Source organism: Thalassophryne amazonica, chromosome 6, assembly GCF_902500255.1.
Source record: "Thalassophryne amazonica chromosome 6, fThaAma1.1, whole genome shotgun sequence".
NCBI classification, from domain to species: Eukaryota; Metazoa; Chordata; class Actinopteri; order Batrachoidiformes; family Batrachoididae; genus Thalassophryne; species Thalassophryne amazonica.
The window spans coordinates 19,411,929-19,438,482 of record NC_047108.1 but is presented as its reverse complement, the minus strand read 5'-3'; the positions used below and the strand labels follow the sequence as shown (position 1 = coordinate 19,438,482).

Sequence of the window (26,554 nt, the reverse complement as noted above, 5' to 3'; positions counted from 1 at the left end):
TGACCTTTAATTTAAAAAGTTCTGGGTCAGAAACAGTCTGTAAATAAGGAGTTAACGTGTTCCTCATTCTGGGTTCAGGTACCACAAAACACCATCACTCCAGAGTTTGATGTATGATTTTAGGGTTTGCAAACATTTTTGACTGTTAAGCTTTACTCACTATGCTAGCAAAAAATGTTTGGGGACTGGAAGTTAGCGTAACTAAATTTAGTGGAAGCTAATTGGTCCGCAGATGGTTTTCAAAGGTAGCTGAAAAGCAAATACGCTAATGAAAAAATTAGCTTAGCTAATTAGCGGTTAGCAGAACTGTGCCCACCGCTGATGGTTGTAGCGTCCTTCAGAACAGAGGGACACAGGTTTACAACTGACTTTATAGTCTGAAACAACACTCTGGGACAAGGACAACTGCTGGAAATAATACGAAACCGATATTAAGATTTTGTCTCCTTCACAGCCTTCTGGTAGTCCATTAGACTGTCCCTCAGAATACCCAGAGACACCTGTAGTTTGTCCTTTTTCCACCTTTTTCCCGCCTGTCTGCAGCGTTTTCTGAAGGCACAGGTTGAGGCATTTAATCAGGACTCGGATCTTGATTTACTGGATTTGCAGTGAAAAGGGCCAACAGAGACTTGAATCACTGAGCATGTGGAGTGGAAAAAAGAGAGGATGTTTTCTGACAGCAACAGAGACATTCGTCCATTCATGGCATAAAACTGAGAGTCCATGAAGGCAGCAGCAAATTCTCCCAATGTCGAGGACGTGACCACATGGCAGCGAGAGGTAGGAACAAGTGGCTTAGCCAGGTCTCCGATGACAGCCAGGTCTCCGATGACAGCCAGGTCTCCGATGACAGCCAGGTCTCCGATGACAGCCAGGTCTCCGATGACAGCCAGGTCTCGGTTAACAGCTAGGTCTCCGATGACAGCCAGGTCTCCAATAACAGCCAGGTCTCGGTTAACAGCCACTGATCAAGAAGGTTGGAGACCTTACCCTGGTCATTGATGGCTCCACCACTTCTCCAACATCCCAAGTGCGGAACCTGGATATTCTGGACTCAACACTCTCATTCAGTTCCCATAACAAGAGCATCACCAAATCTACCTTCTTCCACTTGCGCAACATTTCAAGACTCCGGCCATCACTTACCCACTCAGTCACCAAAACACTCATCCATGCCTTCATCATCTCCCGTTTGGACTACTGCAATGGTGTTCTGTCTGGGCTGCCCACAAGGCCCTAGACAGATTGCAGTATGTCCAGAACTCAGCTGCCAGGGTGCTAACTCACACCAAGTCCTGGTAGCACATCACCCCCATCCTCAAGAAACTCCACTGTCTCCCAGTCAAAGAACGCATCAACTACAAAATCCAACTCCTTACCTACAAATCACTCCATTCACTGGCACCCAGGTACATCACGACCTTCTTCACCCCTACTCCCAGTCACAGCCCCTGCACTCTGCCAGCAAGGACCTACTCTCCACTCCCCGCACGAGACTCAGAACCTTTGTGTTGTGTGTTGGGGGGTGTGGCTGGATGTTTTGGTGTTCTTTTCTTTTCTTTGCTCCTCAGGTGGCATGGAAACTGATTTGTCTGTGGAGAAGGTGCTGGCTGAAGAATCCTCACCCTCATCAACATCATGTGAAGCACCTGTGACTGGTGCTCACATGCAACCTTAAAGACTTTCAGCTGAAGCAGATAATTGGATGGCGTTCTGCTTTTAAGGCATGTGTGATTCAAGCAGAACTGCCGGGAACTCGACCTTGTGATGTTCGTTTGTGAGACGCTGAGGACCGCACCTGGGTTTGACACATCGAGCCCGTGAAGCAAGGAAGGGTGAGGACACATGCTGTCAGCACACATTAAAGGTAATTAAGTATTTGACTAATTGTTGATAGTAACTTGGTGTTTTGTTACATAGTATACTTGAATTGTGATGAGAATTGTGTAGTTTGCTTCTCACTGCTGTGGCGTGCAGGATAAGTGATCCTCCACTTGTTGTGAGAAGATGCTCATTTGCATAAAGATAAAAAGTACAGACCTGAATGTGTTGCTGATAGCGTGTGTCTTTTGAAAGATATTGTTGTAACTGCTGACTTACCTCACATCTTCTTTGCTTTACAGAGAGTCAGTTTGTCGTGTCCACCTGGGGGGTGTTTGTCTGGTGGTAGTGGGTCCAGGAGCACCGGACTTCTCTCCTTGCGGGCGCTGGAGAGCGTGCCAACAGTCACTCCTCCAGAAGGACGTTGGTTTTGGTTTTGTACATTTTATTTAGGCACAGGTGAAAAATAAATTGTTTTTGTTGTTGGAACCGCTTTCTGGTTATTTTTAGCGCTGGGTTCTGTCTGACGCAGGTTCGCTCCTCAATCCGCGTCGACACATAACAGTAGTTCCCGGCCATTCCATAATGGACCCAGCGGCAAAAGCGGTTCCTTTTGTCGAAAAAGTTCAAGAACACTTGGAGAACATACGGGAGCAATTACAGCATCTCGCGAACCAAATTAAACAAACAGACGCCCGTGTTACGGCGCTTGCAGCGCAAGCCGTTCTACTTCCTGCTGCTCCAGCTGCGGCACTATCGATACCGGTGCCGATAACTCCGTCACCCACAGGTTGGAATGCCGCAGTTTTACGAGGCGTATTTGTAGATGGGTTGGGTGAGTCATTGAAAGACGAGCTGGTAGTCCGTGACGAGCCAAACAAATTAGATGAGCTAATATCGTTGGTGATTCATCTAGATGATTGGATGAAGGAGCGTGGACGCAAGAGAGGACGCCCATCAGAGCGGGTTTTTTCATCTCGGGGCTTTCCCCGACACAGATCTGGGCTGCCTCTTCTTTGCCCCACTGAGGCTCCTCCGACGGGACCTCTGGCTCCTCCTGTTGACGAGCCCATGCAGCTCGGACGAGCAGAGATTACTGTATTGCCCCGACATGTAAACGTCAAGAGAAATAATGGTGACGTGTCTCCAAGTGTTCCGGGACAGGCAACATAACACACATAAAAAAAAAATTAAAAAAAAATCTAGCACGGGTAAATGTTTTTTCCTTAAATAGGGGTTACAATTGTATGGGGAGTCAGAGGCGTATCTGGTGAAGTGACTGTTAGGCGGTTGGAAGTCCGCCTGAGCTCACGTCATTATTAATTTTTTATGTGTTTTTAGGTATTTTCTGTTTGGGTTGTTGGGTCGTTTTATTTTGTTGTTTTTTATTTCTCTACATCCCTAACCCCAACCTCACTTGCCCCAAGACCGTTTGTCTTGTGGGTGGTGGGGTGGTGCAGGTTGGTCACGCTGAGCATTCTCAGAAGACCTCTGCACCTAGGGGGGGGGGTGTTAGAGGCGTTTTTTTTTGGTTTGGTTAGGGCCTGGTTCCACTCCAGCCTCGGTGAGCCTTTGTACCGTTCGTCATTGGTGTTGCCGGGGTGTGGTGCAGCGGAGACTTACCTCAGTCGGAGGGGTGGGCCGATCTGTTGCCGTTCGCCATTTCGGTAGTTCCACCCCTCCCGAGAGGCTGGGGTATGGTCGAGTTGGGGCACCGGACGTATTTCCGGTTGTCTGCTGCGCCTTGGGGTTGGAGCTGGGTTAGTTTTTTTCTGTTCCCTTCTCCGGCTTGATATTTTGAGCCGTTCACCAAAATTGAGCCGCCGAAGGCTCTGGGAGGGACCTGGGGTCTTTCGAGGTGCCGGGGAGGGTAACAGGGTTTACAGTCGTTTTATATCCCCCCGGGGTAGTTTTTGGTAGTCCTCCGGGGGTTGATGTTTGATTTTGTTCTGTTTCCTTCCGGGTTCCACCTCCAGGGTTGATGGGACGGTCCTCTGGGGGGGAATTGGCTTGGGGCCAACTGGCCAAGTGTGACCGGGTCTGGGGTTCCGGGGTTGTGGGGAGGGTACCTCCTGGGGTTGATGGTACGGTCCCCTGGGGGGCGCCGTTTTGCTCCATGTATACCTGGGGACCTGTGTGGGATCATGGTTCTGGCTGTTCCTCCTGGAACTGGCGATGAAGGCCTTCTGGGGGGGGTTGGACTCTGCAGGTCATTCTGGGGGGGTTGTTTGTTATTTTTCTTTTATGCATTTCTGTTTGTATTGTGTTTGTGGGGCTGTGTTGGGTTTTGGCGTTTGGGAGTTTTTCTTTTCTTCCCGGGGTTTGATGGGACGGTCCCCTGGGGAGGTTTTGGGTGGGTTTTATGTTTTTTTTCTGTGTGTTGGGGTATGTTTTGGGGCTTTTGTTGATTCCAGCCGGCCTTCCAGCTGCGGTGCCTGTCCTGCTGTCTGTGGTGGACCTTGGGAGCGCGGTGCTGTCTACTTCCTGACGTGGACCCCGGAGGGAGGTGCTGTTCTCGGGCCTGGTCTGTTCGGTCGCCGGGAGGCTTCCCGTTGATGGGGGGGTACTGTTGTGTGTTGGGGGGTGTGGCTGGATGTTTTGGTGTTCTTTTATTTTCTTTGCTCCTCAGGTGGCATGGAAACTGATTTGTCTGTGGAGAAGGTGCTGGCTGAAGAATCCTCACCCTCATCAACATCATGTGAAGCACCTGTGACTGGTGCTCACATGCAACCTTAAAGACTTTCAGCTGAAGCAGATAATTGGATGGCGTTCTGCTTTTAAGGCATGTGTGATTCAAGCAGAACTGCCGGGAACTCGACCTTGTGATGTTCGTTTGTGAGACGCTGAGGACCGCACCTGGGTTTGACACATCGAGCCCGTGAAGCAAGGAAGGGTGAGGACACATGCTGTCAGCACACATTAAAGGTAATTAAGTATTTGACTAATTGTTGATAGTAACTTGGTGTTTTGTTACATAGTATACTTGAATTGTGATGAGAATTGTGCAGTTTGCTTCTCACTGCTGTGGCGTGCAGGATAAGTGATCCTCCACTTGTTGTGAGAAGCTGCTCATTTGCATAAAGATAAAAAGTACAGACCTGAATGTGTTGCTGATAGCGTGTGTCTTTTGAAAGATATTGTTGTAACTGCTGACTTACCTCACCTCTTCTTTGCTTCACAGAGAGTCAGTTTGTCGTGTCCACCTGGGGGGTGTTTGTCTGGTGGTAGTGGGTCCAGGAGCGCCGGACTTCTCTCCTTGCGGGCACTGGAGAGCGTGCCAACAGTCACTCCTCCAGAAGGATGTTGGTTTTGGTTTTGTACATTTTATTTAGGCACAGGTGAAAAATAAATTGTTTTTGTTGTTGGAACCGCTTTCTGGTTATTTTTAGCGCTGGGTTCTGTCTGACGCAGGTTCGCTCCTCAATCCGCGTCGACACATAACACTTTGGAGATAGGGCTTTCTATGTAACTGCCCCTACCCTCTGGAACAGCCTGCCCCCTCTCATCCGTTCTGCCACTTCTCTGACACAGTTCCAAAAGCACCTCAAAACACATCTCTTCTCTCTTGCTCTCTTCCTCCTCCCACTCTTGTAAAGCGACCTTGGGTATCATGAAAGGCGCTATAGAAATCCAAGTCATTATTATTATTATGTGGACATAATCTGGTTTGAGCTGACAGTGTGGGGCAAGCACATCTTTATCCAATCATTACTGGATGCAGCAGATGAAAAGATCCAACTTTGACAAAACTCAGTCCAAGTGTTCCGGGTTTGACCCAGAAGAGAAACCAGCAGATCTTAATAAAGGGGCGGAGCCAGGAGATACTTTGACTCGTTAAAGTATTAAAGTGTAAAGTATACTCATTAAAGAGTATTAAAGTGATGTGACAATAAAACATCACCGCCTCAAATAACAAACAAACAAAAATGGCAGAAAATGGAAAGAGGAGAGTAGCTGAACATCTGAAACATTTACATATGCAAGGTTCAAAAACAAACAGATTTTATGAGGAAGGTTAATCATCACAAAGCAGAAATCTGAACGCAGCAGAGAAGCTCTCCTTATCAACAAAGTCCAGCTGACAATCAAAATTTATGAATTTATGAACAACAGCAATCTCAAAGAGTCAACGCCTGACCTTTAACCTCAGAGAAGGTCACCAGGTTCATCACCATTTCAACAATCAAAGCAACATTTCTTCTTCTTTTTTAAAACATTCACATTTCAAACATTTCTGTACCACACACACACACACACACACACACACACAGATTAAAGACCTTGCTTAAGGGCACATTGGTGATTTTCTGGTCTGATGGGGATTTGAACCGGGGATCCTCTGGTCTCAAATCCTCTATTTTTCTGCTTCACTGATGATGAAGCTGCAATCCTTTACTCCCCATCAGTGGCGGTGCTGATATGGAGCCCCGAGTTCCTGGGGCACATGACTTGACATGGACAACCAACACCACCACCCGAGTGAAGAAGGCACTGCAACACCTCAACCATCTTCACAGGTTGAGGAGAGCTCACCCCCCACCGCCATCACCGTGATCCTCACCAGCAGCCTCAGAGTCTCGTACGGCAGCTGCCCTGCTGCTGACCAGAAAGTCCTGCAGAGGGTGGTGAGGACAGCAGAGAAGATCACCGGATCAGCCCAACCTCCCATTGCTGCCAGAGAGCCATCAAAATCATCAAAGACAAAGACCCCGCCCACCCAGCACATGAACGGGTCACCCTCCTACCATCTGGCAAGCATGAATGCAGCATGTGATGAAGACAAACTACCAGACTACCACACAGCCACACTACTGCACTACCAGTCTACCACACAACCACACTACCAGATTACCGCACTACCAGCCTACCACACTACCAGTCTACCGCACAACCAGTCTACCGCACTACCAGATTCCCTGACTACCACACTACCAGACTACTGCACTACCAGACTACCACACAACCGCACTACCAGATTCCCTGTCTACCACACTACCAGACTACTGCACTACCAGCCTACCGCACTACCAGCCTACCACACAACCACACTGCCTGACTACCCCAATACCAAACTACCACACTACCTGGCTACCACACTACCAGATTACCACACTACCAGCCTACCGCACTACCAGACTGTCTGTCTGTCTGTGTATTTGTTGATGTCTCTGTGCAGTACTTTCTCTTATGTTGTATGTTGTGTGTTAAATTAATATTTGCACACTAGATTTTTGGGGAAACACAGTTTCCATCTTCTGTGTCTTTACTGTCATATGACCTGACTGACAATAAAGTTCACTTTGACTTTGAATCTTAGTATCTGTAGGCAGCTGCTGATATTCAATAATAAAAATGAACAACATGATTTTGTGATGCAGGAAACCACTTTAAAAAGCAATGTAAATTTTACTGCTAAAACACACATTTTGCATTTATTTCAAAATAACTGCAGCAGCTGACAGACTTATAATCGTCTGAAATTCAGTGGGAGCAGGATGAAGACAATAGTCCAGCGCGGGGCTCGACTTCAAAGCTTGTTTGAGAACTTTATTTCTCATCATTCATTCAATTTTTGAAGCTGCTTTTTCCAATTAAGGGTCACAGGGTGTAGCCTCTCTCAGTGGTCACTGGGCGATAGGTTGGGTTAGGGTTACATCACTGGGCAAGGTTAGATCACTGGGCGAGGGACAGGGTTAGGTAGATCACTGGGCGAGGGACAGGGTTAGGTCATTGGGGAAGGTTAGATCACTGGGCGAGTGGCGGGGTTAGGGTTACGTCACTGGGCAAGGTTGGATCACTGGGCGAGGGACAGGGTTAGGTCATTGGGGAAGGTTAGATCACTGGGCGAGCGGCGGGGTTAGGGTTAGGTCATTGGCCAAGGTTAGATCACTGGGCGAGGGACAGGGTTAGATCATTGGGGAAGGTTAGATCAATGGGCGAGCGGCGGGGTTAGGGTTATGTCACTGGGCAAGGTTAGATCACTGGGCGAGGGACAGGGTTAGGTCATTGGGGAAGGTCAGGTCATTGGGGAAGGTTAGATCACTGGGCGAGCGGCGGGGTTAGGGTTAGGTCAATGTATGAGGGGCGGGGTGATGTGAGGGTCACTGAACCTGCATGTCTCTGGATGTGGGAGGAAGCCGGAGCATCCGGAGGTAACCCACACAAACACGGGGAGAACATACAAACTCCACACAGAAAGACCACAGGTGGGAATCGAATGTTGACCTGCTGGTGTGTCAGAGGGGGTGTGTCTGTGTAATAATGTGGGCGGAGCTCCGACTGAAGGTGACTTCCTTCAAAGTAAAGTCACAGAGTTACATAACCGCTTTCCTTTATGTGTCTGTTATCAGACATCTGGATGAGATAAGAGTGAGTGTCTGTGCATTTCACCACAATCACAGTTTATCGCATCCAGATTAATCCGGTTTACAGGTGGAATCCCAATGACGAGGACATCAAACAGTCCGTCTGAATCATTCAACACAAAGAAAATTAAAGCGAGAAAAAAAATTCTCTTATTCTTAAAAGAATCACTGACCAATAATGTGACAAAAATAAATAAAATAAATAACATGGAGACGAAACAAAAACATTTGGACCATAAATAAACAAAATGAGGACAGAACCTAAACCTTCACTTTGAGACTTTAGCCGCGTCTCACAGTCCACGTAAAGACACGTTGAGAAGTCGATGACTGTGCCGTGTGACAGCCGTTAAGACGAGGACGTCCCCAATGATTTGGACAGAAAAAAATAAAAGTAAAAGTCTTAATTAACTGCAGCCAGATGACTTTGAAAAGTTTTCCCTCAGTGACTGTGCAGTAAAAGGAGACTAGGTGAGGGAAGCCACCAGAACAGCCAGACGACCCTGGAGGACTCAGAGGTTTAGAAAACGTCTGTCTGGTGCCTCATGGCACAAAGGAGCTCGGGTCTACCATGTGCCTTCTCGCAAACTGGAACCTAGATTTGAACCCTCAGTCGGTATCCACCAGTGTTTGTTCTGGTGTACAACCCCAATTCCAATGAAGTTGGGACGTTGTGAAAAATGTAAATAAAAACAGAATACAATGATTTGCAAATCCTCTTATCATATATCCTCCATCCTATATTCAACTGATTACACTACAAAGACAAGATATTTAATGTTCAAACTGATAAACTTTATTGTTCTTGTGCAAATATTTGCTCATTTTGAAATGGATGCCTGCAACACGTTTCAAACAAGCTGGGACAGTGGTATGTTTACCACTGTGTTACATCACCTTTCCTTCTATTTTGCGCTTCATAATGCGCTGCACATTTCAATGGGCTACAGGTCTGGACTGCAGGCAGGCCAGTCTAGTACCTGCACTGTTTTACTACGAAGCCACACTGTGCAGAATGTGTCTTGGCATTGTCTTACTGAAATAAGCAGGGACGTCCCTGAAAAAGACGTTGCTTGGATGGCAGCATGTGTTGCTCCAAAACCTGGATGTACCTTTCAGCATTGATGGTGAAATCACAGATGTGTAAGTTGCCCATGTCATGGGCACTAACACACCCCCATTGTTGTGTGGGCCGCCAGAAGATGAGGTACTGCTGGCCCACCACCAGAGGGCGCCCTGCCTGAAGTGCGGGCTTCAGTCACGAGAGGGCGCTGCCGCCATGGACACAGCCGGGGGTGACAGCTGTCGCTCATTACCTCTTGACAGCTGTCACCCATCTACTCAACATCATCTCACTCCATAAAGACCAGACATCATCTCCACCTCGTTGCCGAGATATCATACTTCATAGGAGGTAATACTCTCAGCCTTTTTGTGAGATTTGTAACTCTGTTATTGTGAGAATTTGCAGGAGAACCGGTCGTTTGTGAGGAGGCTGTGCAAGACGGCGCTCCTTTTCAGCTGAGACCGCTGCAACATATTGAATGAGAGGTGGAGGTGGCATTCCCACCGTTGTTGTTACTAGGTGTACACACACCCACACTTGACTGTCTTTGTTCTTCGCCAGCAGTACCAGATCCGACAGTCTGGGACGGTGATCACCTGGGAATTCGGGACTTGGCGGCTCCAGTATTCACCAGGTTCTGGGGCGGCAGAAATCGTGTGGTTCCGGCTCTTCTCAGGACAGACGTCTTCTATCCTCGAGCCTGCCCACACGTCACCTCTGTGTATTGACTGTTATGATATTCTGTAATTGTCTGTATGTTCGTTGTGCACATTCACAACATTAAATTGTTACTTTTTGGCTCATCTATTGACCGTTCATTTGCGCCCCCTGTTGTGGGTCCGTGTCACTACACTTTCCCAACACCCATACCATCACAGATGCTGGCATTTGAACTTTGTGCTGGTAACAATCTGGATGGTCTTTTTTCTCTTTTGTCCGGAGGACACATAGTCCATGATTTCCAAAAACAATTTGAAATGTGGACTCATCAGACCACAGCACACTTTTCCACTTTGCGTCTGTCCATTTCAAATGAGCTTGGGCCCAGAGAAGGCGAAGTCATTTCTGAATGTTGTTGATGTATGGTTTTCACTTTGCATGGTGGAGTTTTAACTTGCACTTGTAGATGTAGCAGCGAACTGTGTTAACTGACAATGGTTTTCTGAAGTGTTCCTGAGCCCACACGGTAAGAGCCTTTACACAAAGATGTTGGTTTTTAATGCAGTGCTGCCTGAGGGATCGAAGGTCACGGGCATTCAATGTTGGTTTTCAGCCTTGCCGCTTACGTGTAGAAAGTTCTCCAGATTGTCTGAATCTTCTGATTATATTATGGACTGTAGATGACGGAATCCCTAAATTCCTTGCAATTGAACGTTGAGAAACATTGTTCTTAAACCATTGGACTATTTTTTTCATGCAGTTGTTCAAAGTGGTGATCCTCGCCCCATCTTTGCTTGTGAACGGCTGAGCCTTTTGGGGATGCTCCTTTTATACCCAATCATGACACTCACCTGTTTCCATTTAGGTGTTCTTTGAACATTCATCAATTTTCCCAGTCTTTTGTTGCCCTGTCCCAACTTTTTTGAAACATGTTGCAGGCATCCATTTCAAAATGAGCAAATATTTGCACAAAAACAATAAAGTTTATCAGTTTAAGATTAAATATCTTGTCTTTGTGGTGTATTCAATTTAATATGCGTTGAAGAGGATTTTCAAATCATTGTATTCTGTTTTTATTTACATCTTACACAACGTCCCAACTTCATTGGAATTGGGGTTGTATTTGAGTCTGCTCTGCTTCAGGTTACTGCCTTGCTCATGGACTGAGGACGGTGTGGATCTCTGAGTCAGTAAATGATCTGTTGTCCAAACAGTGAAAGTGTCCAACTGATGCTTTTAAATGTTACCAGACAACAAAGAGGATTCTGGGTAGAAGAGGGTAAACAGCTGTTTGGTTGTGTGCTGGGTGTCGAACCTTTAAAAAGCGGTGCGATGTTCCACACTTTGGTGCTTCCAGCTTTCATGAACTGTCCCAGAGAGATCTCCAGGAAGAAGATGGGGATTCCTCCGACAAAGACAAACACCAGGTACGGGATCAAGAAGACGCCTGCAGGAGACGAGATGCAACTGATTGGTCAGACGTCTCATAAACACATTACGCAACATTTAGGCACCTGAACTCCCAACCTGCAGCACCGAGTCCAACCGAGTTCAACCTGCAGCACTGAGTTCAACAGATTCCAATCAAGACCAACCTGGAGCACAGAGTCCAACCGAGTCCAACCTGCAGCACCGAGTCCAACCGAGTTCAACCTGTAGGACCGAGTTCAACAGAGTCCAATCAAGACCAACCTGCAGCACCGAGTCCAGCCGAGTCCAACCAAGACCCTCCAAAACCAACCTGCAGCAGAGTCCAACCGAGTTCAACCTGCAGCACCGAGTCCAGCCAAGTCCAACCAAGACCAACCTGCAGCACAAAGTCCAACCAAGTCCAACCTGCAGCACCGTGTTCAACCTGCAGCACCGTGTTCAACCTGCAGCACCGTGTTCAGCCTCAGCACTGAGTCCATCTGAGTCGAACCGAGTCCAACCTGCAGCACCGAGTCCAAACAAATTAGAATGACAACATGTGCAATGTCAATATTTTCTGAGGTCTTTGTGACGTGACCCTGAGCTCATGTTTGGTCCATACATGTCAGCCACATGGAGTCACACTGTTCCGAGGCCTGATCTGGCTTCCATGATGCAGGTCGAACCCACAGATCCGTCCTTTAGTGGAGGACGAGGTCCAGAATCGTTCACTCAAATATCTCAGTTCATTGATTTGCAGAAAAAACAACACTGAAATTCCTTTATTTCTGAAAGTGGCATTTTGGCCTCTGTTAGCCTTGTTTTAATAGCACTCACAGTGCTCTTAAGTTCCGTTGTGTCGGACTTGATTAGAGTTACATCACTCGCAACCCCATTCAATGTCGCCCCCACCTTGGTAATCTCAGCAAACAAGCCATTTATATCAGTTTTCTGGTCTTCTTCTTGGCTAGCAGGACTAGCTGGGTTAGCTTCTCCGATAGCAACAGCTGGCAGCTGAGTCTGCACACTTTGTTTTTTTTTTCTGGCTGGTCGTCATATTTTGGACACAATCTTGCTTTGTCTCAATGAAAATGTTCACCAGCGTTAAGTAAGATGGTGGTAGGAGATGTTCCAAGTTATTTTTCTTAAGTACCGGTAATGTTGACAGGGGTTAGGAGCTCTTCTATAGTGCAGTCATTTCCCAGTACCTCACCACGTGACTCAAACTGTTCCTTCTTAAAACCCTATTAACTCAACCAATAATTTGCATCACTTTTTACCAAACTTGGAGCAGCTTTAACCTTTGACCCCTGTACAAACTGAAATTAACCTTTGTCACCATTCTTGCTGTTTTTACCCCATAACATTCAGTCACAGATTGTCCAAATTATACGTTTTTGGAATCTTTATGATCAGACAAATAATGTAGTGTAGTTTTCAATATGATTGGAGCATTTTTAAATTTTGACCCCTGTGTAATTCATCATTGACCCCCGACCTGGCTGCCTATTGAAAATTCAAGTGGTCAGTCGTTTTTTAAGTTTTTAGTTAATCCCCATTTGAAAGATTCCTCTGAGATATTTTGCTGGTATCTGCTGCACTGCAGGTGGATGTTCCCATGGACCCTCTGACATAAACGAAAATTCACCTGGAGTGCACGTGTCACCTGACACAATGTGCACAAGCTTTGAGTCATGTTGTAAGTGAGACACAGAAATAGTGCTGCGGCTGCAAACAGAGAGATAAGACGGCTCATCCGCGGTAAGTCACTGGGCTAATGACGGTGGCCAGGGATGGACAAGCTTCATCATCATCATCTTCACTGACATCAGTTGCCACAGCAACAAGTCATCTGGTGATGCCTGTGTCTCTCCTCTCATCACTTAGTGCCCATCAAAATCACTTTTTACCACAAAAGATGAAAATCACATGAGAATGTCTGCAGAGGTCTAATTAAAGACACCCTCCTTTGGTTCTTTATGATTCTAAAATATGTTTGCTTCCTCCTATTTAAAAAAAATACTTTTTTAGAGAATTATAGAATACAAGTGTGTTGCCCGTGGGGATCTACGACCTCTAGATTGGGTCGTGTTTATAAAATAGGTAGCTGACATTTTTCAGGGTGGCAACAAATTAAGCAATGAGTTGGAATGGTGTGTGAGTCTAGAATGTTTTTAGAACCTTCGACCTCAACAGTTTTTTAAAGAAAAACATGACATGATGAGCCAAAAAAAAAAAAAAAAAAAAAAAAAATCCATGGTCACGTGACTCGTGGTGCCATCTTGGGGCCAAATTCGCATGTGCTTTTAAGCGATCTGTGTATGTATCCAGTTTATTTATCCACTGAAACTGCCTGTTGTTGTATATCTGGATGCACAAATAGACAAGGGTTCAAAATGTACAGAAGAGTTTAAAGAAGTGGAATTTTTGGAAAAGACTACACTGATTGTTACATTATGTGCCACATTCAACATTCATTTCACCAGGAATGCTCATTCAGTTACACCTGAAATTGACAGGTGTCACAAGAATTAATTTCCAGTTTATTCCCATTGAAGTGCACACTGCACATGAATATTAAAGCAATTCTCAGATCATGATTACTTTCATTTCATTTTTTTTTCCCCTCCTGTATTATTATTATTTTTGTTTTGTCTTTGCCTAATCGATCACATATGTTGGCTCAACCTACATGTGTGGAGATCACTGCATTGTATATTAACAAGCGAAGCGTCACAAAGCTCGCTCATGCTACACTGAGTCCCAAACAGGAAGTGCCAAATGTTGAGTTCACAGTGAAACAGGAAATGTCAAATGTTGAACACCTCCTGGATTGACAGTTCCCAGATTGACAATAGAGGAGATCTTGTGGGATCTTGCAGGAATTCAGTGTCAATTTGAGACTGAAACACAAAGTGCCAAATTTTGAGTCCACAGGAAACATCAAATGTTGAACACTTCCTGGCATGGGCGGAGCTAGAGGGGAGGCCAAGGTGGCACTGGACCCCTCTGAAAGCTGACTGGACACCCCAGGTGCCACCCCAAATGATTGACATGTCACAGAACCGCACGTCTGGTTGCCAGCTGCGTTTTGAAATCAGTGACACATCTTGACCACTAGGTCCCTCCTGTACAGTAGTTGGCGCTGTGTAACACAAAAAGTTCTAGTCCACCTAGAAGAACAACAATCATTGAGCCAGACTTGAAGATGAACACATCGTCTGAACCGTGGACTCCTAATGACACCAAAGTTATATCGGTGAGTAAATGACTGTATTTTAAGCCAGAAATGAGGTCCAGGCTGTTAAAAGCAGCATTTCTCCTTTAATTTGGATTGCCGTATATATACACGTGTTTCTCCGGTGGTTTTAGATGACTAAAACTAGCAGGCAGTAGCTGCTTCACGCTCTGTTGGCTCATATGAGATGTAAGATGCTCAAGAAGTGCTCAACTAGAAGCACTCAGAGAGCGCAAACCTCTGCCAAGGCTATTGGGTCACTGGCGTCACACAATCAAGTTTTATGTCTCTTTTTTTCATGACAACCTGTACTTTCAAAATATATATGCTATAGTTGTGTTTTATAAGTGTAATAAATGTTTACAATCAGAAATAAGAAAGGAAAAAGTAAAGCAGAAATAATTTTCCACACACATTTATTGAAAACACACAGCAAAATATAATAAACTAGTAACACATCACTCCTAAAAACAATCTTTGGTGTGTCACGTGAGGTGAATCTGCCCTACAATTGGATTTTGGAAAACCATGTGATGGTGAACCAATTCCGATTGGACACTCACATTGCTCACGTCATCACACAGCTTCTATGAGGAGTAAAAAGATGGTGGACAGTGGCTCAAAGGTCTGCGGAGTTAACTTTTCAGCAAAAAAAGTAAGTTTCTATCTCATATCATTAAAAAGTTATTTATAATTTAGTAAGGCTTGGTCTCAGTCGTCGTATATGATGGCATCGGCCCCAGAGGATTAAACCCTTAGATCTTCAGCAAATGTATTTATAAAGAGAAACTACATGAACTACACAAGTTTTTTTATTTTCTAATAAGCTTATTCAATGAGGAAATGACAATTGCTAAATCATTGTTGTGTTGTAACTTAATTTTTGTTCAGCCTTTGGGACCCGTCTTCATGAAGTTAGATGCAAAAATGTTGAAATTGGCCCTGTCCTGCAATGATAAAGAATCCTTAAAAAATACTGGATCTGGATCGTGTTCCGGATCATTACCAAAATTTAATGACTTCTAAGTTAGGCCAAGATGCACCCCTGGTAAAAATTTCATTGAAATCCGTTGAGGATTGTTTGAGTAATCCTGCTAACAATCCAACCAACCAACAAACAAACAAATGGACGCGACCGAAAACATAACCTCCTTGGCAGAGGTAAAAACTTTACGTTGTATGCTGTTGTGTGTTGGGGGGTTTGGCTGGACATTTGGGTGTTCTTTTCTTTTCTTTGCTCTCCAGGTGGTATGCAAACTGATTTATTGTCTGTGGAGAAGGTGCTGGCAGAAGAGTCCTTCACCCTCATCAACGTGATATGCAGCACCTGTGGATGGTGCTCACGTGCAACCTTAAAGACTTTCAGCTGAAGCAGATAATGAGATGGCGTTCTGCATTTAAGCCATGTGTGATTCAAGCAGAATTGCCGGGAACTCGACCTTGTGATGTTCGTTTGTGAGACGCTGAGGACCGCACCTGGGTTTGACACATCGTGCCTGTGAAGGAGGACGGGTGAGGGACACATGCTGTCATCACACATCAGAGGTGATTTGATTGTCTGAATAATTGTTAACAGTAATTTGGTATTTTGTTATGCAGTATATGTGAATATTGATGAGAATTGTGCAGCTCGCTTCTCACGGCCGTGGCATGCGGACTGATGATCCTCCACCTGTTGTGAGAAGCTGCTCATTTACATAAAGCTTAAATTCAGACCTGAATGTGTTGCTGATAGTGTGTGCCTTTGAAGGATATTAGTTGCAGCTGCTGACTTACCTCACCTTTTCTATCCTTCGCAGAGTCGGTTTGTCGTGTCCACCTGGGGGGTGTTTGGCGGTGAACGTGGGTCCAGAAGCGCCGGGCTTCGATCCTTTTGGGCGCTGGAGAGGGTGCCGTCCTTCACTCCGCCAGACAGAGGCATTTTACGTTTGTACACTTTGTATTGCACAGAAGGGGGAAAATAAATTGTTTTGTTATTGGAACCGCTTTCTGGTTGTTTTGGCGCTGGGTTCCGTCAGACGCAGGTCCGCTCCTCAACCCGCGTCGACACATAACAGTATGCCATGATGCATACTGTCCTTCTGCTTATCACGCTACATGGACAAAACATAGTTTTACTTTTATACATACCGTTTAATGCAACGTGTGCACTCACCGTAGATAAAGGTCAAAATGCAGCATCTTTCAACTAATCGCAGAACTTTACCAACCCAGTATCACGGCATGTCGTGATTAAGCAGCACGAAATATACATTAATTGATTGTTTCGTGATATTGTGACAAAAAGTGCCTCATTTTAGTCACGGCTGCAGGAATTCATTCTAATTCATTCCATGATGGCTACATGAAATTAAAAGTGAAGCGGGGGGTCGGGGTGGTTATGGTTAGGGTTGGGGGGGAAGGAGTAGGGTTAGTAATAGTGAGTTTAAAAAAAACCCGTCAGGAAAATTTGAATCATTTGGTGAGGGGAGCATGAAAAAAAAAAAACATGAGACTGGGCTGAACTTTACTGATCCACATTGATGAGAACGATTCTGTGTGTGTGTGTGTTTATCCTGTGTGTTTGTGTGTGTGTTTATCCTGTGTTTATTGTGTGTGTGTGTTTATCCTGTGTGTGTTTATCCCGTGTGTGTGTTTATCCTGTGTTTATTGTGTGTGTGTGTTTATCCTGTGTGTGTGTGTTTATCCTGTGTGTGTGTTTATCCCGTGTTTATCCCGTGTGTGTTTATCCCGTGTTTATTGTGTGTGTGTGTTTATCCCGTGTGTGTGTGTGTGTTTATCCCGTGTGTGTGTTTATCCCGTGTGTGTGTTAATGTGTTATGTTTGTGTTTATCCTGTGTGTGTCTTAATGTGTTATGCAGTGGTGGGCACAGTTCAACTAATCCGCTAACCGCTAATTATCGAAGGTAACTTTTTTCTTAGTGGATTAGCTTTTCAGCTAACTTCAAAAACCATCAGCGGACCAATTAGTTTCCGATAAATTTAGTTCTGATAACATTTTTTACATAGTAACAGTGAGCAACATTTATAAACTCTGTTGACTACTGTCTGCTATGTATTTTGCAGCAGTGAGGCAGCTGAGAGGTGCTGAGCTCAATGCTACCCCAGCAGAAGGGGACTGGCTGCCAAAGTAACGCACTAATTCTGAAGATTTGAACATTAACACGTACAGATTCCCAAAGGGATTATGGATAAACTCAGCCTCCGCTCACACTGATTAGATGACTAATTCATTATATGTAAAAACCAACACAAGTTAATGTAACGTGTGTGTGTTGGTGTTTACAAATAAATGGGTTTTGTAAAATATGTCACTTTTTTCACTTGTAAAAAAAAAAGAAAAGGCAACTGCAAAACCAAAAAGTCTGTTTGTTAAGTTCTGATTCAGGTCGACAACTGTGTGATATAATCGGGCTCAGAATGCATAGAACACTGCCATCTACTGGCATCCATAGTAGAGAAGCTTGAATCTTCGACTGGACTGGGTTGCTTGACGCGAGGACGTTTCGCTTCAAATCGCAGAAGCTTCCTCAGCTAAAATTCTTGCTCTGGTGGTCTGACTTCTGTCTTGACTCTTGTAGAGAAGAATAATCAAGAAGTCACACAAGCTGGAGTTTTAAACCTAACCAGACCCCTCCTACCGAGAGGCAGACTGCTATGGGCTGGTGACTAAACAATAGCTCTAATTAGCACCTATTGTGCTCTAGTTAGCACCCTCCTAATGACAGGGCAGCTGTCCCGCTCCTGATGGCTCCCTTGACGACTCTGCTGATGATGTGAATGACTCATTACCATGAACAAAGGACTGAAACTGCTTTGACCTGAGTACCCCATTGTAAACAGGGGACAAAGTGTGTCTCAGACCCCCTCCCCGGTTAAGGCTGGGTTTCAAACGTTTCACAAAGAATGCCTCCTTGACCCCTCTCTCAAACCATTTCTTCTCTCTGGCTAATATTTTAACTTCCTTGTCCTCAAACGTGTGGTTAGTGTCTTTAAGGTGGAATGAACTGCAGACTGAGGTCCACTGTGGACCTCAGTCTGCAGTTCAAGGAAGTTAAAATATTAGCCAGAGAGAAGAAATGGTTTGAGAGAGGGGTCAAGGAGGCATTCATTGTGAAACGTTTGAAACCATGAAAATGTCTGGAAAAGCTGGTGCTTAATCATCTCAACTAGGGCTCCAGCCCTAATTGAGATGCTTAAGATGATTATTTGAGAAGAGATGATTATTTTACTAATCAAGTATTCTGGCAATTAATCAAGTAATCAGCTAGATAGACTTTATTACAGACTCAAGGTCCAGATAAAAGAAACAAAACACCATACATGCAACAACAACAGCAGAGAAGAAAATAAATAAATAAATAAATAAGGTAGGGACACTAGACGCCCTTGAATAAAAGACACTTATACCAGTGTTTCCAAATCTGTGACGTATACTGTGTGGCACTGTAAGAAATATTAATCAGTTTAAGAACAATCTTATTATCAGAATTATTTAAACGAGACATGAACCTAAATATCATTGTTCTTAAAATGGGTTGGAGAGTGTTCACACGTGCCATCACAAACATTTCAGTGGCACTGGTCCATCGGGGCCTTTTAATAAAACTCTCAGAGTCATTATAAGCCACTTGTAGTCTCTGAAGGCTCGCTTTCTTATAGTTTATCCACAGATGTGCAGTGTACAGAGGTGTACAAAATGCTTTAAACAAAACCAGCTTCACTTTGTCGGAGCAGCAGACAATTTTTCAAACTAATGTGTTTGCTCTGACATATAGCGTACGACACTGACGAAATATATCCTCATCATCACTCAGCGTATCTGTGATCACATGACCAAGATACCTCACCTGATTACATACATTCAGCACATGGCCTGCCAGAGTAAAATCAGGAAAAAACAAATGTTTGTCATCATTCGTTCTGGCAATCATGATCATACTTTTCATATGATCATTATATTTTATGTCATGTTTTTCTACATACATGGCACACACATTCAACAATTGCTGTAGCCCAGCAGAACTGGGACTGAACAAAACCCAGTCATCACCATACTTGTACATCAAATGGCTCACCACTGTATCCCCAACCACACAACCAGTTCTACACCCATTCAGCTGTTCACACAGACCATTCATATAAAAATTTAATAAAATTGGAGACAAAATGCTCCCTTGTTTGACTCCACTGCTGACCTGGAAAGGGGAAGATATACGATCACCCCATTTCACCTGCACACACGTTCTCTCCACATGCAAAACATTTTGCGATGACACTTCCAGGGCTCCGTAGTGAAGCGCTGTGCATTGCCCAAAAAAACGACCGGGGCAGAGAGAGACAGCAGCCAGCAGATGAAATGGTGTTTTATTTTTTTTAAAAACAGACAAACATACTGCTTTGCGTTAAATGCGCAGTAAGCTCTTTCAGATGATCAGCGTGGACCGTCTTTCTCTTTAATTTAATTTACTCTGTGTGTCACATTGGAAGGGTGTAGTTTTTGTACTAAATGGATTAGCTGTTACACTACCTGTGTGCATGTTCTAGTCTTCTTCTGTGGCTTTTCTGGGCATGTTACAGTGCCACACACAGACCTGGCATATGTACTACAATGTTAAACAAAGCGAGGCACAGAATTTGCCTCAAACATTTTTTGTAATCGAATTATTCGAGTTACTCGATTAATCGTTTCAGCCCTAATTTCAACTCCATGGTGCCAGAAACTGTTGACCCTCTTCAATTTGCCTGTCATCCAAACAGAGCAGTGGATGATGTGGTAGCCACAGCCCTCCACCACACCCTCCAACACCTGGACCACAGTGGAACGTATGTCAAGATGCTCTTCCTCCACTACACCTCTGCCTTCAACACCATCTGACCAGGAAAGCTGATTGGAAAACTGTCCGATCTGGGGGTGCCGACCGCCACCTGCAACTGGGTTCTGGATTTCCTCACAGACGGACCACAGATTGTACCGATGGGAGGAATGGTCTCTGCTGAGCTCACAGTCAGCATCAGATCACCTCAGGGCTGCTGCCTCAGCCTCAAACTTTTCACCCTGTACACCCACGACTGTGTATCCAACATGGACAACACAGACATCATCAAATACCCTGTGGACACCACCGCCCTGGGCCTGGGTGATTGACGGCACACGTGGCTATGGAGAGGAAAACGACCTCATCCTCAGTGTAGGAGAGACAACAGGATTCACCACTGACTTCAGTTGGAAAGCCCCTCAGCTGCACCCCCTCACCACCAGGGGGCACTGACGTGGTGAGAGCAGACAGCCACAAGCTCCTCGGCCTTCATGTGTCATCTGATCTGAGCTGGTCTGCAAACACTGCAGCTGCTGCGAAGAAAGCTCAGAAGCTGCTGCACTTCATCAGACGGCTCAGGAAGGCCGGTGTAACAGTTTATCTTCCCCCCTGGACAACTTGCCCCCCCAATATCTTGCTAAAACTTTGTTTTGGCAAATTATGTTTGTCAGTATGTTTTGTTTGTTTGTAATCATTGCATTTTTCACCTTTAACTCGCTGTGCAGCACAGTTTACATCACAGACACTCAGGAAGGTCAAACACTAAATTCAACTTAACAACTTTCCTGGTCACAATTTTTAAAATTTTGCCTACAAATTTTCCATGAACGTAGTCACAGGCCTTGTGCATTACTTGGGAAAAGCGATTGACTTTGACCTTCAGGGTTTCGCTTGTCGTCAAATGTCACCTAAATTAGGTCAAACTTCAGATTACAGTAAAACATGTTGTGTAATATACCAAATTAATAATATTTTATGATTACATTAGTACTAGCAGAATATAGTTATATGATTACAAACAGATAAAACTTTATAAGTAAAATGTTCATTAGAGCAAACTATTGCTATCATACTGGGTGTTGAAAAACTAACAATGTATTGTTTGCTTATTGTAATACTGTCAGTATAATAAGAACTAAAGTGATTTTTGCAGGGTAGAGAAGAATCTGTTCCACGGACGTCGTTCTTTTGAATACATTTGATCTTCAGTTATTGTGAGGTCATGTAGTTGCTGTGTAGTTCAACACCCGTTGGGACTCTAAAGTTTCACTCATTCTTCATGCTACTAAAACTTGAAACTCTTTGCTGTAATATTTAGTTGGTAAAAATGATTTCAACACGTCTTTATTCATTCTTTCCCCTGCCGAGCTGCTCGTCCAGTGAGAATCACACTGTTTCAAATAAACATATTTGTCAATTTCATGCTACATTTATATTTTTTCTGTTGATTCCTATCTGACACTCTTTATATTTATGACATAGTTTGTACAAAAGAGATTTGATAAAGGTGGCAGACATTATAGGCCCCTTATTTTCATTATGTTTCTTCAACATATGTTTCTTTGCATACTATTGTGTATGTGTTTGTGTGTGCATGCACTATATTTATTTATTAACTTGTTTAAATATATGTCTTAATGTTTTAACTGTATGTTTTAGTGTACAGCACTTTGGGTCACCTTTGGTTGTAGTAAAGTGTTTTATAAATAAAGATGGTGTGGTACTGTCTGTTCTGTACGCAGACTGTGGATATTTTATGCAAAACTAAATTGAAATCTTTTCCATCACATCACATATTTCAGGTTGTCAATCAGGTCCATATATTTGGAAGGGGGATTGAAAAATACTTCAGAATAGGAAACATTACTATTGTAGAGAGCTACAGATACATACAGTAGTGTTCAGAATAATAGTAGTGCTATGTGACTAAAAAGATTAATCCAGGTTTTGAGTATATTTCATATTATTACATGGGAAACAAGGTACCAGTAGATTCAGTAGATTCTCACAAATCCAACAAGACCAAGCATTCATGATATGCACAGTCTTAAGGCTATGAAATTGGGCTATTAGTAAAAAAAAAAAAAAAAAAAAAGTAGAAAAGGGGGTGTTCACAATAATAGTGTGGCATTCAGTCAGTGAGTTCATCAAATTTGTGCAACAAACAGGTGTGAATCAGGTGTCCCCTATTTAAGCCAGCACATGTTGAACATGCTTTTCTCTTTGAAAGCCTGAGGAAAATGGGACATTCAAGACATTGTTCAGAAGAACAGCGTAGTTTGATTAAAAAGTTGATTGGAGAGGGGAAAACTTATACGCAGGTGCAAAAAATTATAGGCTGTTCATCTACACTGATCTCCAATGCTTTAAAATGGACAAAAAAACAGAGATGCATGGAAGAAAATGTAAAACAACCATCAAAATGGATAGAAGAATAACCAGAATGGCAAAGGCTCACCCATTGATCAGCTCCAGAATGATCAAAGACAGTCTGGAGTTACCTGTAAGTGCTGTGACAGTTAGAAGACACCTGTGTGAAGCTAATTTATTTGCAAGAATCCCCGCAAAGTCCCTCTGTTAAATAAAAGACATGCAGAAGAGGTTACAATTTGCCAAAGAACACATCAACTGGCCTAAAGAGAAATGGAGGAATATTTTGTGGACTGATGAGAGTAACATTGTTCTTTTTGGGTCCAAGGGCCACAGACAGTTTGTGAAACGACCCCCAAACTCTGAATTCAAGCCACAGTTCACAGTGAAGACAGTGAAGCATGGTGGTGCAAGCATCATGATACGGGCATGTTTCTCCTACTATGGTGTTGGGCCTATATATCGCATACCAGGTATCATGGGTCAGTTTGGATATGTCAAAATACTTGAAGAGGTCATGTTGCCTTATGCTGAAGAGGACATGCCCTTGAAATGGGTGTTTCAACAAGACTGTGACCCCAAGCACACTAGTAAACGAGCAAAATCTTGGTTCCAAACCAACAAAATTAATGCCTCACAGATGTGAAGAAATCATGAAAAACTGTGGTTATACAACTAAATACTAGTTTAGTGATTCACAGGATTGCTAAAAAAAAAGCAGTCTGAACATCATAATTGAGTTTGTAGCGTCAACAGCAGATGCTACTATTATTGTGAACACCCCCTTTTCTACTTTTTTTTACTAATAGCCCAATTTCATAGCCTTAAGAGTGTGCATATCATGAATGCTTGGTCTTGTTGGATTTGTGAGAATCTACTGGTACCTTGTTTCCCATGTAACAATAAGAAATATACTCAAAACCTGGATTAATCTTTTTAGTCATATAGCACTACTATTATTCTGAACACTACTATACAGAAAGAATACCAATATATAGGGAGGGAAAAAAAACAGCTGCAGGATGAAGAAAACACAGAAACAGCAGAAACACAGTTGGAGTCTGGAGAGGTCTCTGGTTACACGGAGCCCAACTCCCAGGCTGCAGAAGGTGAAAAGTGGGACAAATATCTGCCCCTCCCCCCGGTCCAGCTACGCCCGCTGCAGACCGGGAACCCCGCTCCACCCCCACCTTCTGACACCATTCAGCTCAGAGTCACACAACCCCTCCGATCCAGAACACAGACCAGCTGAGAGGGATGCATGTTCAACCTGAGCCTGGACCTGGACTCATCAAGAACATCAGCAGCTGCAAGCTGGTGACACTAACATTCCACCTGATGAAGACCCTGGAGACACTCGTCCTTGTCTGTCTCTGACCTTTGTTGAGCCCCACAATGGGCCCACGACACTATCACCTTCCTTCCAGCTTCTAAAGGACAAGCTGGAGAACAATGAGGTTGATATCCACCACACATCCTTAATATTGGACTGCTTGACCAACCGTATGTGAGGACACGAGACTGTGTCCCTGTTAGTTGTCTGCAGTACGGGGACCCTGCAGGAAATGGTTCTGGTTCTGCTCCAGTTCATGACCTGCCCTGCAGTTTTACACGACTTGGTTCCCTGTCCACCTGCAGAGGTTGACCTCACAGATGGAGACAATGGGAAGTGCAGAAAATTGATGCAAGACTTTGTGGACGGGTATCAGTGACGTCTTCCAAGGAACTGAACCATAACCCCAACACTTGTGCACTTCATGAGAAAGACCAGAACAGACCACCTGTGCAGGAGTCTTGGGTCTTCTGGGTTGCAGGGTGCTACTCCAGAACACCTTCTATATTCCATTGCTGGAAGAGGAGAATCAGAGGGGAAGACAGAACTTTGTCCTGAGGTGCCGCCTCAATCCAATGAGGGAGGACAAGGAACAGAGAAGGATAGGGAAGCTCTGGTCACAATCCATGAAGGGGTACTGAGCAACAGACAGCAAGAAGGAACATTACTGCAGATCTTCACAACCAGCACGGCTCCCAGTCCACCACATGGACATCAACCTAACCCGGTGGATTATTAACTGACACGTGAAACGTCAACAATTCGTTGAGGAAAATTTTCATTTCCATTTTAACTTTGCCCATTCTTATACTTCCATTTTTGTATTATGATTTGTTCAAGTTAGTTTAGATTTCTCCTGTTTTTACATGCGGCCAAACTATGGCCATCGGGTACTGCAAAGACTTTGGGTCGGTTAGTCGGTCCGCCTGCCTGTCTGTCTGCCACCATTTTTGCCTATCAGGATATGAATCTTCAGTAAAAATCTCATCACAATATATGAAAAAATGTGGGTTACAGGTTGTTTACAAATAGACAAACAAACAAACAAACAGGGGTGAAAACTTAATTGGTGGAAGTAATAATAATCCACATGCCGCCAAGTAAAAGACCAACTCACACTGTGCAAACTGACAAGAAACAGATGACAGTGACTCACTGCAGAGTCGGTGTCGCCGACTGAATAGTCCCCCCTAAAAATTGCTCCGTCCTGCCATCACTGCGCATGCATTATCAGCTGATAGGGCGACACCTGCAGAAACACGGCTGTGCTGGCCCACCAATTTGTCTGGATAAACCCAAACCCTGCGGGGCTATGAGGGAGCTCTGGTACAGCTTAGTGAAAGATGGAACCTTTTACACACACAACAACTATGTACATAAATGGTGGGTGGTGGGGGGGGCGAGGGGAGCTGCCCCGCTGCTGCTGTTACAGATGTAATCATCAATAACCCAGTAGGTTATAGATTATAGAGGTAATATGACCAGTGAGATCAGATAAAGTCTGCTCTCATGGGGGCTGTAAATGAAATCCAGTTATTCCAAATTTGATAAAATTTGTCCTTTTGATAGGTGAATTTTTCCATTCTAAATATCTCCAGAGTGATTCCAGTCCAGCCAACGAGGGCAGGCTGAACTTGGACTTAACCATCTTCTTGTAATTGCTTTCTTGCTAGCCACCAAAAGTATCTGCAGCAACTCTGTCTCTCTCCTTCATTCCAAAAAATTAACATGACCCAAATACAGAACATCAAAACTCAAAGGTATTTGAGTATTAGAAACTCTGGTTAATGAGGCCCGGCAACTCTTCCAGAAAGCCCTTAACTTGGGGCAGTCAGAATATACGGTAGCGGTTAGCGACGGTCAAGCCACATTTCCTCCACCATGATGTCGTCACATCTTTGTACTTCCCTTGATATGGTGTCTTCAAATATCTAATGATATTCTCTGACTATGCTGTCTCCAGTCCATGGAGTTGGATGTTTTCCAGTGGAAGGACCAGATCTCACCCCAAGTCTCTTCAGAAGTCTTGATCCCTGATTCTCTTTCCTATTGACCTTTAATAAGTAGATTATTGGCAGTGGAAAGAGCTGAGCTGTGAGGTGGCCCTAGAGGGTCAAGGCTTTTTCAGAATAAGGTAGAATTCTGATTCAGCATCACAGAAGTCAGTCAGTTTACATATGTGATCAATATAAGAACGTATTTGCAGGAAGAGCCCTGAGAGGTCCCCAGTCAGATGCATCCCTAAATATTTAATTTTCTCATTTTCCCAATTGATCTTAAAATCTTTATGTAAAGTCGCAGAGGCTTTTATAATTAAGTGTCATCACCTGAGTTTTTTGAGATGTTAACTTTGTAGCCAGATAACTTACCGAGATGGGTCAGAGTAGATACATCAATTCCCTGAATGATCTCTCCAGCTCCCCCAGGCAGACCAACATGTCGTCTGTGAACATTGCTACCTCATGTTCACCT

General features: G+C 44.2%; 1 protein-coding gene across 1 annotated transcript in view; it reads right to left on the bottom strand.

The window, feature by feature from the left end:
- The window catches only part of slc6a8 (solute carrier family 6 member 8), a 180,193-nt gene that overhangs the window by 123,332 nt on the left and 30,307 nt on the right, over nucleotides 1-26,554 (bottom strand). Inside the window, exon 2 of the mRNA XM_034171870.1 lies at nucleotides 11,228-11,359. Coding sequence (XP_034027761.1) covers nucleotides 11,228-11,359 — 132 coding nt within the window. The remainder of the gene's footprint in view (nucleotides 1-11,227; nucleotides 11,360-26,554) is intronic.